This window comes from Diaphorina citri, unplaced genomic scaffold, assembly GCF_000475195.1.
Source record: "Diaphorina citri unplaced genomic scaffold, Diaci psyllid genome assembly version 1.1 scaffold619, whole genome shotgun sequence".
NCBI lineage: Eukaryota > Metazoa > Arthropoda > Insecta > Hemiptera > Psyllidae > Diaphorina > Diaphorina citri.
The window spans coordinates 49,050-61,709 of NW_007378052.1; the positions used below are offsets into that span (position 1 = coordinate 49,050).

The 12,660-nt window shown below is 35.0% G+C and overlaps 1 protein-coding gene across 3 annotated transcripts; it reads right to left on the bottom strand.

The window, feature by feature from the left end:
• Positions 1 to 53: 53 nt before the first annotated feature.
• Positions 54 to 4,462, bottom strand: LOC103510569 (pro-resilin-like). 3 transcript variants are annotated; one of them, XM_008475245.3, is made up of 3 exons: positions 4,311 to 4,462; positions 1,533 to 1,697; positions 54 to 755 (listed from the first exon to the last, which is right to left on the bottom strand). In XM_008475245.3, the coding sequence occupies exons 1-3, from the start codon at positions 4,329 to 4,331 to the stop codon at positions 318 to 320; spliced, it is 624 nt and encodes a 207-aa protein (XP_008473467.1). In that variant the 5' UTR covers positions 4,332 to 4,462; the 3' UTR covers positions 54 to 317. The 3 variants fall into 3 exon arrangements, with proteins under 3 accessions (XP_008473467.1, XP_008473466.1, XP_008473468.1); XM_008475244.3 differs by lacking the exon at positions 4,311 to 4,462 and adding an exon at positions 4,231 to 4,280; XM_008475246.3 differs by lacking the exon at positions 4,311 to 4,462 and adding an exon at positions 3,837 to 3,983.
• Between the last annotated feature and the right edge of the window lie 8,198 nt (positions 4,463 to 12,660).

Consider the following 12,660-nt stretch of genomic DNA (forward strand, 5'->3'; position numbering starts at 1 on the left):
CAATGAACGTGAATATCCAAGGACATTGATGAATATTTCTTTTCATGAGAACTTGCATCTAATTTACTCCGCAAAAAAAAGGGCACGACTTTTTTGTGCAATTCTATTGGTTGAATCATTGTTGCGAAAAGTTAAAGACCTAAACAATGGAACATCGTACCTACATAAATGAGAGTATTCGAAAAATGTTTGTTCATTCCTAATTAATGTTTTGTCCTGCTGTGGGAGCCTGGCAGGATGAGACAGATGAAGGACGAAGGCACCTGTTGTATGATTAGATTACACTTTGAGATTCTTCAGTGAGGGTGGTGGGAGGTTTACTTTCTCCTATATCCTCCAAAGCCACCGCTTCCCTTGACTGGACCACCACCACCTCCGCTTGGATATCCTGCAGGGAAGTTGCCTTTAGAGCCTCCTGGTTGTTGGCCGGGTGGTGGGGGAGGTGTGAATCCACCGCTTGGGGGAGCTGGGTACCCGCCTCCTGCACCTGGTCTAGCACCTCCGCCGGGGGCACCTCCTCTACCGGGTTGTCCTGGAGCTGGGCCTGATGGTCCTGGAATAGCTTCTCCTTCATACTTCACGTCCGCTTTGTAACCACCCTCGTCAGCTGTGTACGTCACGATCTGTTTTCTGCCGTCAGGAAGAGCCACGTTGTAAGAACCCTGGACAGTTTTGCCGTCGGAGTCAGCTTTGTGACCAAAGTCAGATCCAGTGACAGCATCCTTCACTTGATAGTTGAAGTTAAACGGTTCAGGCTGTGAATGGTAGAAAATAAAGCATTAGTAAATCAAGATAAATCTTGGCGTTTTTGTAATCATATGAATTCAACTGCCAATATTATGGTGAATGTGGTACATTGTACAAGTACCCCCATTACACAAGTACATTGCAGAATAGCACTACTTATATTGAAGGCACGAATATGATGGGCAATTAAATCTAACCAAAAAGTGGCCCAAGAACATGAGGTGTTATAATTATTAGGCAGATGATCTCAGACAGGAAATACAAGATTTTAGAGATTTACATTGTGCAAGTAGGTAATTTATAACTTTTATTTCGGATATTGAGGTGAATTGAATTAATACCTAGACTCCTAGAACATGGAATAACTCAACAAATTCATTATAATATAATTATCATTATTAAATTGAAAAGAGTTCGAAGAAGTATCCCTGCCCGAGAAAAGTACTAACTACATGAGAGAAACTCCGGGAAAAATAACCCAGCTAAAGTTTATTTGCATTATATACCTACGTACATCTACATATATACTTATATGCAACTAAAAATAATTTATTATTATTATTATTATTATTATTATTTTTAATTTAAACAAGGTTTATAATCGTATTTGCATATATTTGTAAACCCTACCTATGAAAATAAATAAGACCTTGTTTAGACTGCGGGAGTAAAGGGACTTTTCAGTCTCATTCTGGCAGGATAAACAAGGTATATTCTATTCTAATCTATTGGAACTGGCATTTACAACCCTCTGACGCTCCTGACAGAGGCCAGGTCCAACTTACCTCACTTCCTTCCTGTCCACCTGGAGGTGGGGCTCCACCATAACCACCACTGCCTCCTTGAGGAACCCCGGGGGCCCCGTAAGTCGGAGAAGGAGGTTTGCCGCTTCCATATTGACTAGATACTGTGCTGCTGAGAATGGAGAGGACTGCGAATCCGCAGAGTAACTGAAAGTCAACGTAAGAAATAATGATGGAATAAAGAAGTACTAGGTCTTCATTTGACTAGAAATTGACTAGAAAAAAGTAAAAAAAAAAAAAATAATAACACCGTATGGAGGTTAGTAATAAACAGGGTCGGAATGAACGATACAAGGGTGCTAAAGCGCCCAATGGCCGATCTTACCACTGAACACAGTGTCAAGGGATTTTGAAGTCACCCATTTGATTTACACAGGTTTGTAGGTATTTCTTAAACTCTGGATTAACTGAAAACACTCCGTGGTAAGATATTTGTAGGTATTTCTTAAACTCTAGATTAACTGAAAACACTCCGTGGTAAGATCGGGCATAACAGGGGGGGAAGATGGTCACAAAATGGTCACTGTTTCACTCGTGCCTACCTACCTAAAAAAAAATATAAGGCGATGAAACACTATTAGGCGTTCAGATTTAGAAGTAGGTATTAGGAATGGGGAATGGTAATGAAACTTAAGACTCAGGACATTCAAATTGAAATGGAGAAGAAAAAGAAAAGTAGGTAATCACTTCTCAGTTGACGCAGATTTCTGTCAAGGAACAAGTTCATCAGCGATTCAGAGAGAAGATAATGACCCTAGACTCAGGTCATTTTAAAATGACAATAACAAAGAGGTCCTCAGGCAAAGAATGGTTGTAAGGAGCCAGGAACAATTATTCTGCTCAAATAGGCATGCAGTTGAGATTATTATGTCGAATTTAATTCGGTTGACACTGAACATCGCAGATATTTGGTTCTAATTGAATAGAATAGAATAGATTAGGACAGAATAGAATGGAATACCGAGGGACTAATTATTTGGCAGGCTACCTTGGTTATGATAATTTGAATATTTCAATAATTAGGGAAAGATAATTAAGAATGGCAATAGACGAGATAGGAGTGTATAATCGTTAATTGTACCTAATATTGTCAATGATATTTATTGCAAATTATTCAATAATTTGCAATGTAAGTTCAGGGGTCAAAAAGTCACCACAATATTGCACTTAAACACTAAGATCAAGACAAGAATTAAAAGTTGTTTCTTTCAAAGTTCATTCAGAACTACCTTTTTAATTTAAGTTTCATTCGAACCTATGTACAGTACATACATACATGAAAACAGCGTTTTTATGTACCTAGGTATTGGGGATTTTGATTAAATTTAATCCGAATTTTGGGTAACAAATAAATTGAATCTGCATGGAGACTAGTGATGTAAGTTCAGGGGTCAAAAAGTCACCACATTATTGCAATTAAAGACTAAGATCAAGACAAGAATAGAAAGTTGTTTCTTTCAGAGTTCATTCAGAACTACCTTTTTAATTTAAAATTTCACTAGAAGAATTTGAATAATTCTGTAAAAGTCCTCAGCTCACAAAGGCATAACTATACCTACCTAGATACCTGAAAACAGCGTTTTTGTGTACCTTAGGTATTGGGGATTTTGATTTAATTTAATCCAAATTTTGGGTAACAAATAAATTGAATCTGCATGGAGACTAGTCAGGTTTCAAGAAGAAAAGGGAAAAAATGCTTCCTTTTATTTGATTTGGTTCGCACCATGACCACACAGACTAAATTATTTGAAAAAGAGTTTAAGTAAAAATCGTTTAACAAAATAATACCTACTCTTAGGTATAACTATGCAGGTGAAAATGAAATAAAATTATGTAATTTATATCTATGTAGGTAACTACAGCAGGTCAAATTAAGCTATAACATTTTGGCACACTGAAATGTTTTCCAATTTTTTTGTTGCTTTTTCATCATTAAAAATCGAAACCACCATAACTCGGGTTTCAAAAAGAAAGGGAAAAAATGCTTTCTTTAATTTGAATCAGTTCGTACCATGACCACACAGGCTAAATTAGGTATTCGAAAAAAGGTTTAAGTAAAAATCGTTTAACAAAACAATACTCGTATAACTATGCAGGTGAAAATGAAATAAAATTATGTAATTTATATCTAGGTATAACTACAGCGGGTCAAATTAAGCTATAACATTTTGGCACACTGAAATGTTTTCCAATTTTTTTGTTGCTTTTTCATCATTAAAAATCGAAACTACCATTTAGTTCACATTATAAAAATACTCAGTGAGTAGGTAGGTAGACATAGGTTACCGTTCCTTGTTGCATTTACGGACTGAATGAAAAACAAACTGGAACAACAATAAAATTAATGGAAAAGAGCTCGAAAAGAAATTACAAAAATGTTAAATCAATATCAAAACTATCAAAAGCCAAACACTGAAGTATAGGAGTACACACAACACTTGGGTGAGATAAGAAAAATCAAACTATGCGTAAAAGGCGATTAAATTAGTAGAAAATATAAGCGGACAGTGGAAAAGCACTTTTTATGAAAATGAAAAGTAAATGTATGAAAATGAAAATGAGGAAAATTGATCAGACATTTTTATAGATTAAAATCAAAAGGAAAATTTTCACTAAACGAAAAAATCAATAAAATATTGAGAGGAATAAAAAAAAATCACTTTATTGAATTATAATTTACCTGCAAATGTATAGAAGACATTGTTAATTTTGTTACTGATGCAAAATGCCGCGAGCTCACTTTATTGAATTATAATTTACCTGCAAATGTATAGAAGACATTGTTAATTTTGTTACTGATGCAAAATGCCGCGAGCAAATGAAGATCTAGACACTTGTGCAAAGGAATTTATATAAAAAACCGTCCGATGAGCAGATGATTCTTGAATGAAAACCAAATCAAATTCAACTAACAATAGTAAAGCAATGGGTAGATATAGTCTCTACAGGGTGACATATCCCGTCACTTGATTGGTTCACACGATTGCGATTGGTTTGGTTTTGGAACAGTATTGGTTATTGGTTTGGTTAGAGAAAGGTCATTGGGTGGTCGCCATTCTGCATTAGGTTCCAGACAGATGTCACAAGTTTTGGTTCATCTTCTGTCGCAAAAGGAGTCCATAACCACCGACTTCGGTCAAGGTATGACGGTGGATAACCACCATTTCAAATTTCTTGCTTATTTCACAATGTCACAGTTCTAATTTCTGATAGCTCTTACCCAAATAGGTACCTGTATAAAAAAAAGACCCTGTTAAAAATAAAGGGCTTTTGTCGAATTTCTTTTTGGAATTTTTCGATGTTCGAAAAACCCTCCTTTTTCAGGAAGAGTAGGTAGGTATGCAAATGGACAGTCTCAACAGTGTATTAAATCAAACATTTGATTTCATATGCTGGTCAAGGTATCACGGTGGATAACCACCATTTCAAATTTGCTTGTTTCACAATGTCACAGTTCTAATTTCTGATAGCTCTTGCCCAGTACCTGTATACAAAAAGACCCTGTTAAAAATAAAGGGCTTTTGTCGACTTTCTTTTTGGAATTTTTCGATGTTCAAAAAACCCTCCTTTTTCAGGAAGAGTAGGTAGGTATGCAAATGGACAGTCTCAACAGTGTATTAAATCAAACATTTGATTTCATATGCGTTTCACAATGTCACAGTTCTAATTTCTGATAGCTCTTGCCCAAATAGGTACCTGTATATAAAAAAAGACCCTGTTAAAAATAAAGGGCTTTTGTCGAATTTCTTTTTGGAATTTTTCGATGTTCGAAAAACCCTCCTTTTTCAGGAAGAGTAGGTAGGTATGCAAATGGACAGTCTCAACAGTGTATTAAATCAAACATTTGATTTCATATGCCCCCATAGGCGAATAGGCGCTTATTTCGTTTGGTATAGTTTCATTCATAAACAGATACACCTATATCATGGATTGCAGACAAAACTATTCGAAACAACAGCTTTAATTGCTTCAGACTTTACATTAACATTGCCACTTGTGTCACTACACCCAAATCCCAATCAGAAGGTGTACAAGAAATAAACAGATACACCTACCTATATCATGGATTGCAGACAAAACTATTTGAAACAACAGCTTTAATTGCTTCAGACTTTACATTAACATTGCCACTTGTGTCACTACACCCAAATCCCAATCAGAAGGTGTACAAGACTCTGTAGTCTCTAAAAAGTACTCACTACTCACCTACTTCTGAAATTCGCTCATTGTTAGATCATTCGATTTTAGAGCAAGGGGCACGACTTAGAACAGTCAAATAGGATACTCACTACTCACCTACTTCTGAAATTCGCTCATTGTTAGATCATTCGATTTTAGAGCAAGGGGCACGACTTAGAACAGTCAAATAGAGAAAGAGATGAATAATAACGATAATCTTCAAAAGATGAAAGGAATACTGACCTAAACCTACTAGCAGCCTACACGTACCTACTTACCTTCATATTAAACTCGCATAAAAGAGGGCAAAAAAGAAGCCAAGATCGCCGATTTTAAAACATAATCGAAAACAATAAACCAATGACTAACTAGATTTATGTTTTGTACAACAATGGAGAAGCCAAGATCGCCGATTTTAAAACATAATCGAAAACAATAAACCAATGACTAACTAGATTTATGTTTTGTACAACAATGGAGTCTCATTAGTGACCCAAGAATTACAACTGGGTTAATCTGGACTGAAAGGTTGTAAAAGAATAATAAAATAAATAAAAACATAATAAAAGATGATACAACAGAAGTATTCCATACTGAAGGCACATTTTAGTAAATTGTTTTAACCCGTTAGTACACGGGTCCGTGATTGTAGAGGCCCTTTTTGACATTAACATGGAAGACCTAATATGAATGTGGTTACATAGAAATGAATCAAAATAAAGGAAACAAACTTGAATCTCATATCGAACCAATGACCTTCTGCATGGTAGTCTAGTACTTTCAGGTTCCTGGATGTCATTCTTCTCAAAATGCTCAGACTGATGGTAGACCTAAATTCCCAATTCTGCAAACATTAAAGGCTTAAAACTTCAGTAGCATCCTAAAGCAGCTGAATGTGGTTACATAGAAATGAATCAAAATAAAGGAAACAAACTTGGATCTCATATCGAACCAAGGACCTTCTACATGGTAGTCTAGTACTTTCAGGTTCCTGGATGTCATTGTTCTCAAAATGCTCAGACTGATGGTAGACCTAAATTCCCAATTCTGCAAACATTAAAGGCTTAAAACTTCAGTAGCATCACTAGCATCTTAAAGCAGAACCATTCTGCAAAAGCAAAAAGTTCAGATAGTACGTTATTTCAAATCATTCAGGCAATAAATATTATTTAATAGCTCAGGCAATTAGGCATTGTAAGTACCATTGTATGTATATTGTGTAAATTTACATTTGTAATTTTGTCTTCAATACAATACCTGAATACCTAATAAATACTTATGGTTGATAATATCAATATAAGTAAAATAAAATATCTTTTAAATTTTATTGGCTTTCGTTAAAGAAATCACACCTATGTGATGTTCACATAAAATATCTAATCCAATGTTTGAATACACTTAGCGACACTTTTCTTAATCATTTCTATCTATTTAAAAGACAGTAACGTGTATCTTCCTACGCTAATCCAATGTTTGAATACACTTAGCGACACTTTTCTTAATCATTTCTATCTATTTAAAAGACAGTAACGTGTATCTTCCTACGACTACTGATAGAAGAAACACCAATATTGATAACATTGATAACAAATCAAATAACAAAAGCAACAAATAGAATTTATCTGATAATGCTGAGATATCACAGAAAACACGACGACAGACGCCAAATACAAAAGAACAGCACAAGCAAACTCCCACTGAAAATTACGGACAAGAATAAAATGCATGCAAGATTCTTGCTTGAAATTTTGACGCGTCCAGTCTGTGTTTTTTGCTCCCGGAAAATCAATTAATAACTTGAGATAAACATTGTTGTTTGCTTCTCCCCTCAAAAGTCTCGAGCAATCCATTTCTGTAGGAAGAGAAGAAGACATAACAACCCTAATCTCTCCATGTTAGATCAGCCATTGTTATTTGTCCCTAATATGAAACTGCTTGGACTTCATTTCGACACGAAACTAAAATTCAAACAGCACCTTACTGAAACAAAGTCCAATTGCTTGAACAGAATCAACCTTATGAAGATCTTCTGTAACAAAACATGGGGAGCCGATTATAAAACTTTATTGCAACTCTACCGAAGCTACGTTCGATCCAAGCTTGACTACGCCTGTGTTGTATACAACTCCGCTCCCAGCTCGTCTCTCAAAACACTTGACACCATTCATCATCAGGGGATCCGCCTGGCTCTAGGAGCCTTTAAAAGCTCTCCTATTCCTAGTATCCTTTCTGAAGCCGGTGAACCTCCCCTTTCTTATCGACGCGAAATCCTTACATGTAATTACCTGTTCAACACACAAAGAGATCCCAATCATTTCCTGTCTTCCCTACTCACTGATCATTCCCTACAGCAGCTATATGAAAGGAAAAACTCCTATGAAAAACCCTTGAGAATTAGAGGAAAACTTCTGCTTGAAAAATATGAAATCGAACACTTGGATCTCCTTTCCCCTTCGCCCCAAATATCAACCCCTTGGTTGATGGAACCCCCAGCCGTAGATTACTCTCTCCGCAAATTTAACAAAGATATTGACTGTAAGGAAGAAATCACCATTTCGTTCCAGGAGATTTTACACTTAGCGACACTTTTCTTAATCATTTCTATCTTTTTAAAAGACAGTAACGTGTATCTTCCTACGACTACTGATAGAAGAAACACCAATATTGATAACAAATCAAATAACAAAAGCAACAAATAGAATTTATCTGATAATGCTGAGATATCACAGAAAACACGACGACAGACGCCAAATACAAAAGAACAGTACAAGCAAACTCCCACTGAAAATTACGGACAAGAATAAAATGCATGCAAAGTTGCAAAGTAATGTGTAATTTTTCTACGGACAAGAAAATGATTTTACCGTAAATTTATGTAGTTACCCGTAACTAATCGAACTTGGTAATAGGAAATGACCCTTTGAACGCCTGGAGCACTCCCGCCATCAGTATTAAAACATCGATAAAGGTTTTATTCCAAGAAGATACATAGCAGAGAATTAGAAAATATGATTATTCAATTATGTTTTCATGTTATCTGAATGTATTTTTCCCCTGTATGTAATCAACTAATCATGTAGGTACCTAAATATACAACAATTCTCTACGCGGAAATGCTCATAAACTGTTTACCGTTTGTATAGCTAATCGGTGTTTGAATTTTCTTTAGTTGGAACATTTTCGTCTGAAATCGGGGAATGCCGTATTTTTATCTCATAGTGAAATGTTATAGTTAATGCAATTGTTTACATCACATGTCCGTAAATGTGTTCCCTATATTTCTTTTTCTCGATTTCATAAAATATTAATGGGAGGTCCATTTTGTAGCTAAACCCAAGTATATAAATGTTTATGAACATCATAAATAGGTATTGTGAGAAAATAGAACCTCTATGAAAGAATAATATGGAGCAACGGACCTAAAGTTACAATGATGAACTACATGAATGAAATGACCTGTAAACAAATCAAATTGGAATAAACTTCCCCTTAAAGGAAAGTTCAACAGAAAAGCTTGAAAGTCTACCAGTGGTTGCATGACTTTGAAAGTCACAGAAGCAGTGAAGTAAAATAATCAAATTTGTGTCCATGAGGTCTAGAAATGTTTTCCAATCTTATCCGTTGATTTTACAGCTTATGATATTAGGTACATAGTTATTTACATACAGAGTGTTTCAAAAGTCCGGGGACCCCTGAATATTTTTTGAACGGCTAAAGATGGGAAGCTGAAATTTAGGGTAGTGAATTATCTGAATGTATTTTTCCCCTGTATGTAATCAACTAATCATGTAGGTACCTAAATATAGGTACAACAATTCTGTACGCGGAAATGCTCATAAACTGTTTACCGTTTGTATAGCTAATCGGTGTTTGAATTTTCTTTAGTTGGAACATTTTCGTCTGAAATCGGGGAATGCCGTATTTTTATCTCATATCAAAATGTTATAGTTAATGCAATTGTTTACATCACATGTCCGTAAATGTGTTCCCTATATTTCTTTTTCTCAATTTCATAAATATTAATGGGAGGTCCATTTTGTAGCTAAACCCAAGTATATAAATGTTTATAAACATCATAAATAGGTATTGTGAGAAAATAGAACCTCTATGAAAAAATAATATGGAGCAACGGACCTAAAGTTACAATGATGAACTACATGAATGAAATGACCTGTAAACAAATCAAATTGGAATAAACTTCCCCTTAAAGGAAAGTTCAACAGAAAAGCTTGAAAGTCTACCAGTGGTTGCATGACTTTGAAAGTCACAGAAGCAGTGAAGTAAAATAATCCAATTTGTGTCCCTGTCCATGAGGTCTAGAAATGTATTTCCAATCTTATCCGTTGATTTTACAGCTTATGATATTAGGTACATAGTTATTTACATATACCTACATAACTATCATTTCAAATTGACGTAAAAAACTGATGTTTTTTTGGGATTTGCAAACTCCTACTTGCATGAAATCTATTCGATGGTTTATCAAGCCACAATATTATCGTTTCAGGTTTCATATCTCATTCCCGATAAACGATTATCCATAGAATTCCTATTTCATTTAAATTGGACATAATAGACAACTTTGAAAGCTACACGAACACGGTTATTCCTTGATGACCTTGAAAGATATCAATCTCCAGGACTCATCATCTTCATCTCTGCCAATAAAAATGGAAAACAATGTAAATTGAGCGACACCATTATTGTTCTTGTAATGAAAGCACAGAGCAAGTTTTCCGGGGTTTTCCTGAAACTTGTGGAGGTACTTGAAGATTAGCAAAATTACAATAAGTACCGAAGTATATGTACATACCTAAATGCCTATTGGTATGTAAATTAAGAAGTATTGTGGAGATTCATCCTGATAAAACTGATTAGAGCTTTATATCGATAAATGATTTTAAAAAGCTACATAGTTCACATAAAAATATTCCAACAACAATAGGTTAATTAAAACAATATGTTAATTAAAACGGCAATTATTAGGCATTGTAAGTACCATTATATGTATATTGTGTAAATTTACATTTGTAATTTTGTCTTCAATACAATACCTGAATACCTAATAAATACTTATGGTTGATAATATTAATATAAGTAAAATAAAATAACTAATAGTAAAATAAAAGAAACTTGTGGAGGTACTTGAAGATTAGCAAAATTACAATAAGTACCGAAGTATATGTACATACCTAAATGCCTATTGGTATGTAAATTAAGGAGTATTGTGGAGATTCATCCTGATAAAACTGATTAGAGCTTTATCGATGAATGATTTTAAAAAGCTACATAGTTCACATAAAAATATTCCAACAACAATAGGTTAATTAAAACAATATGTTAATTAAAAGTTTTTTCATGTAGACCTTATTTATGTATTGTAGGTATAAACTATAAAACTTTTTTTAATAATCCATTCTTAACAAGGAAAATATTTGGAAAGACGAAAATTGGTTCCAGCCCAATGACAAACGTCCGAAAGCGCCAATTACCGTACCAATGCTCGTCGTTACTCTCTGACCTCGCCATGAACACCGCTATAATTTTATTCTAATGCGAATCCTTGACGCATTCTTCGTCTTCCTTTCAAAGTTTAACAATAATGATGTCGCGAAGATGACACATGGTTCGAACTTGTTTGACCATTCCCCTTTTTTCTTGTACTAAATAGCCCAAGAACATGAGGTGTTATAATTATTAGGCAGATGATCTCAGACAGGAAATACAAGATTTTAGAGATTTACATTGTGCAAGTAGGTAATTTATAACTTTTATTTCGGATATTGAGGTGAATTGAATTAATACCTAGACTCCTAGAACATGGAATAACTCAACAAATTCATTATAATATAATTATCATTATTAAATTGAAAAGAGTTCGAAGAAGTATCCCTGCCCGAGAAAAGTACTAACTACATGAGAGAAACTCCGGGAAAAATAACCCAGCTAAAGTTTATTTGCATTATATACCTACGTACATCTACATATATACTTATATGCAACTAAAAATAATTTATTATTATTATTATTATTATTATTATTTTTAATTTAAACAAGGTTTATAATCGTATTTGCATATATTTGTAAACCCTACCTATGAAAATAAATAAGACCTTGTTTAGACTGCGGGAGTAAAGGGACTTTTCAGTCTCATTCTGGCAGGATAAACAAGGTATATTCTATTCTAATCTATTGGAACTGGCATTTACAACCCTCTGACGCTCCTGACAGAGGCCAGGTCCAACTTACCTCACTTCCTTCCTGTCCACCTGGAGGTGGGGCTCCACCATAACCACCACTGCCTCCTTGAGGAACCCCGGGGGCCGTACTAAATAATGAGATAATCAGTTAAGAATATAATTAGCCATTTAACGTTGGAGTACGTAGGAGTCGTCTTCACGTCAATCCATTGAATGGAAATTTATTTACTAGATGTGACACGAAAGTTATAGTCTAGTGAAATAGAGAATGCACCAGATCCTCAAGGTGCTTCAATTCAGGGCTGGTGTGCTCTAACTCTTAAGAGTGCTACTGATTCTAGTCATGAAAGCTCTGAGGGGAGTACGAGAGAAATTGCAGAAAATGCTCAAACTTTAGAAAAGTCTACGATTATAGATTCCGAAATTGAAAACGTGCTTTCAAAGTTTCAAACTTCTGTGATCATTGCTTTAATGTAAAAAATAACCTTTGATGTCTTAGTCTTAGAGAAATGGAAATCGTATGATCTTTATGGATCCTGTAAAACTTTCATGGTTATTTGCATCAGGTAATCGCAATCCCGGGGGCCCCGTAAGTCGGAGAAGGAGGTTTGCCGCTTCCATATTGACTAGATACTGTGCTGCTGAGAATGGAGAGGACTGCGAATCCGCAGAGTAACTGAAAGTCAACGTAAGAAATAATGATGGAATAAAGAAGTACTAGGTCTTCATTT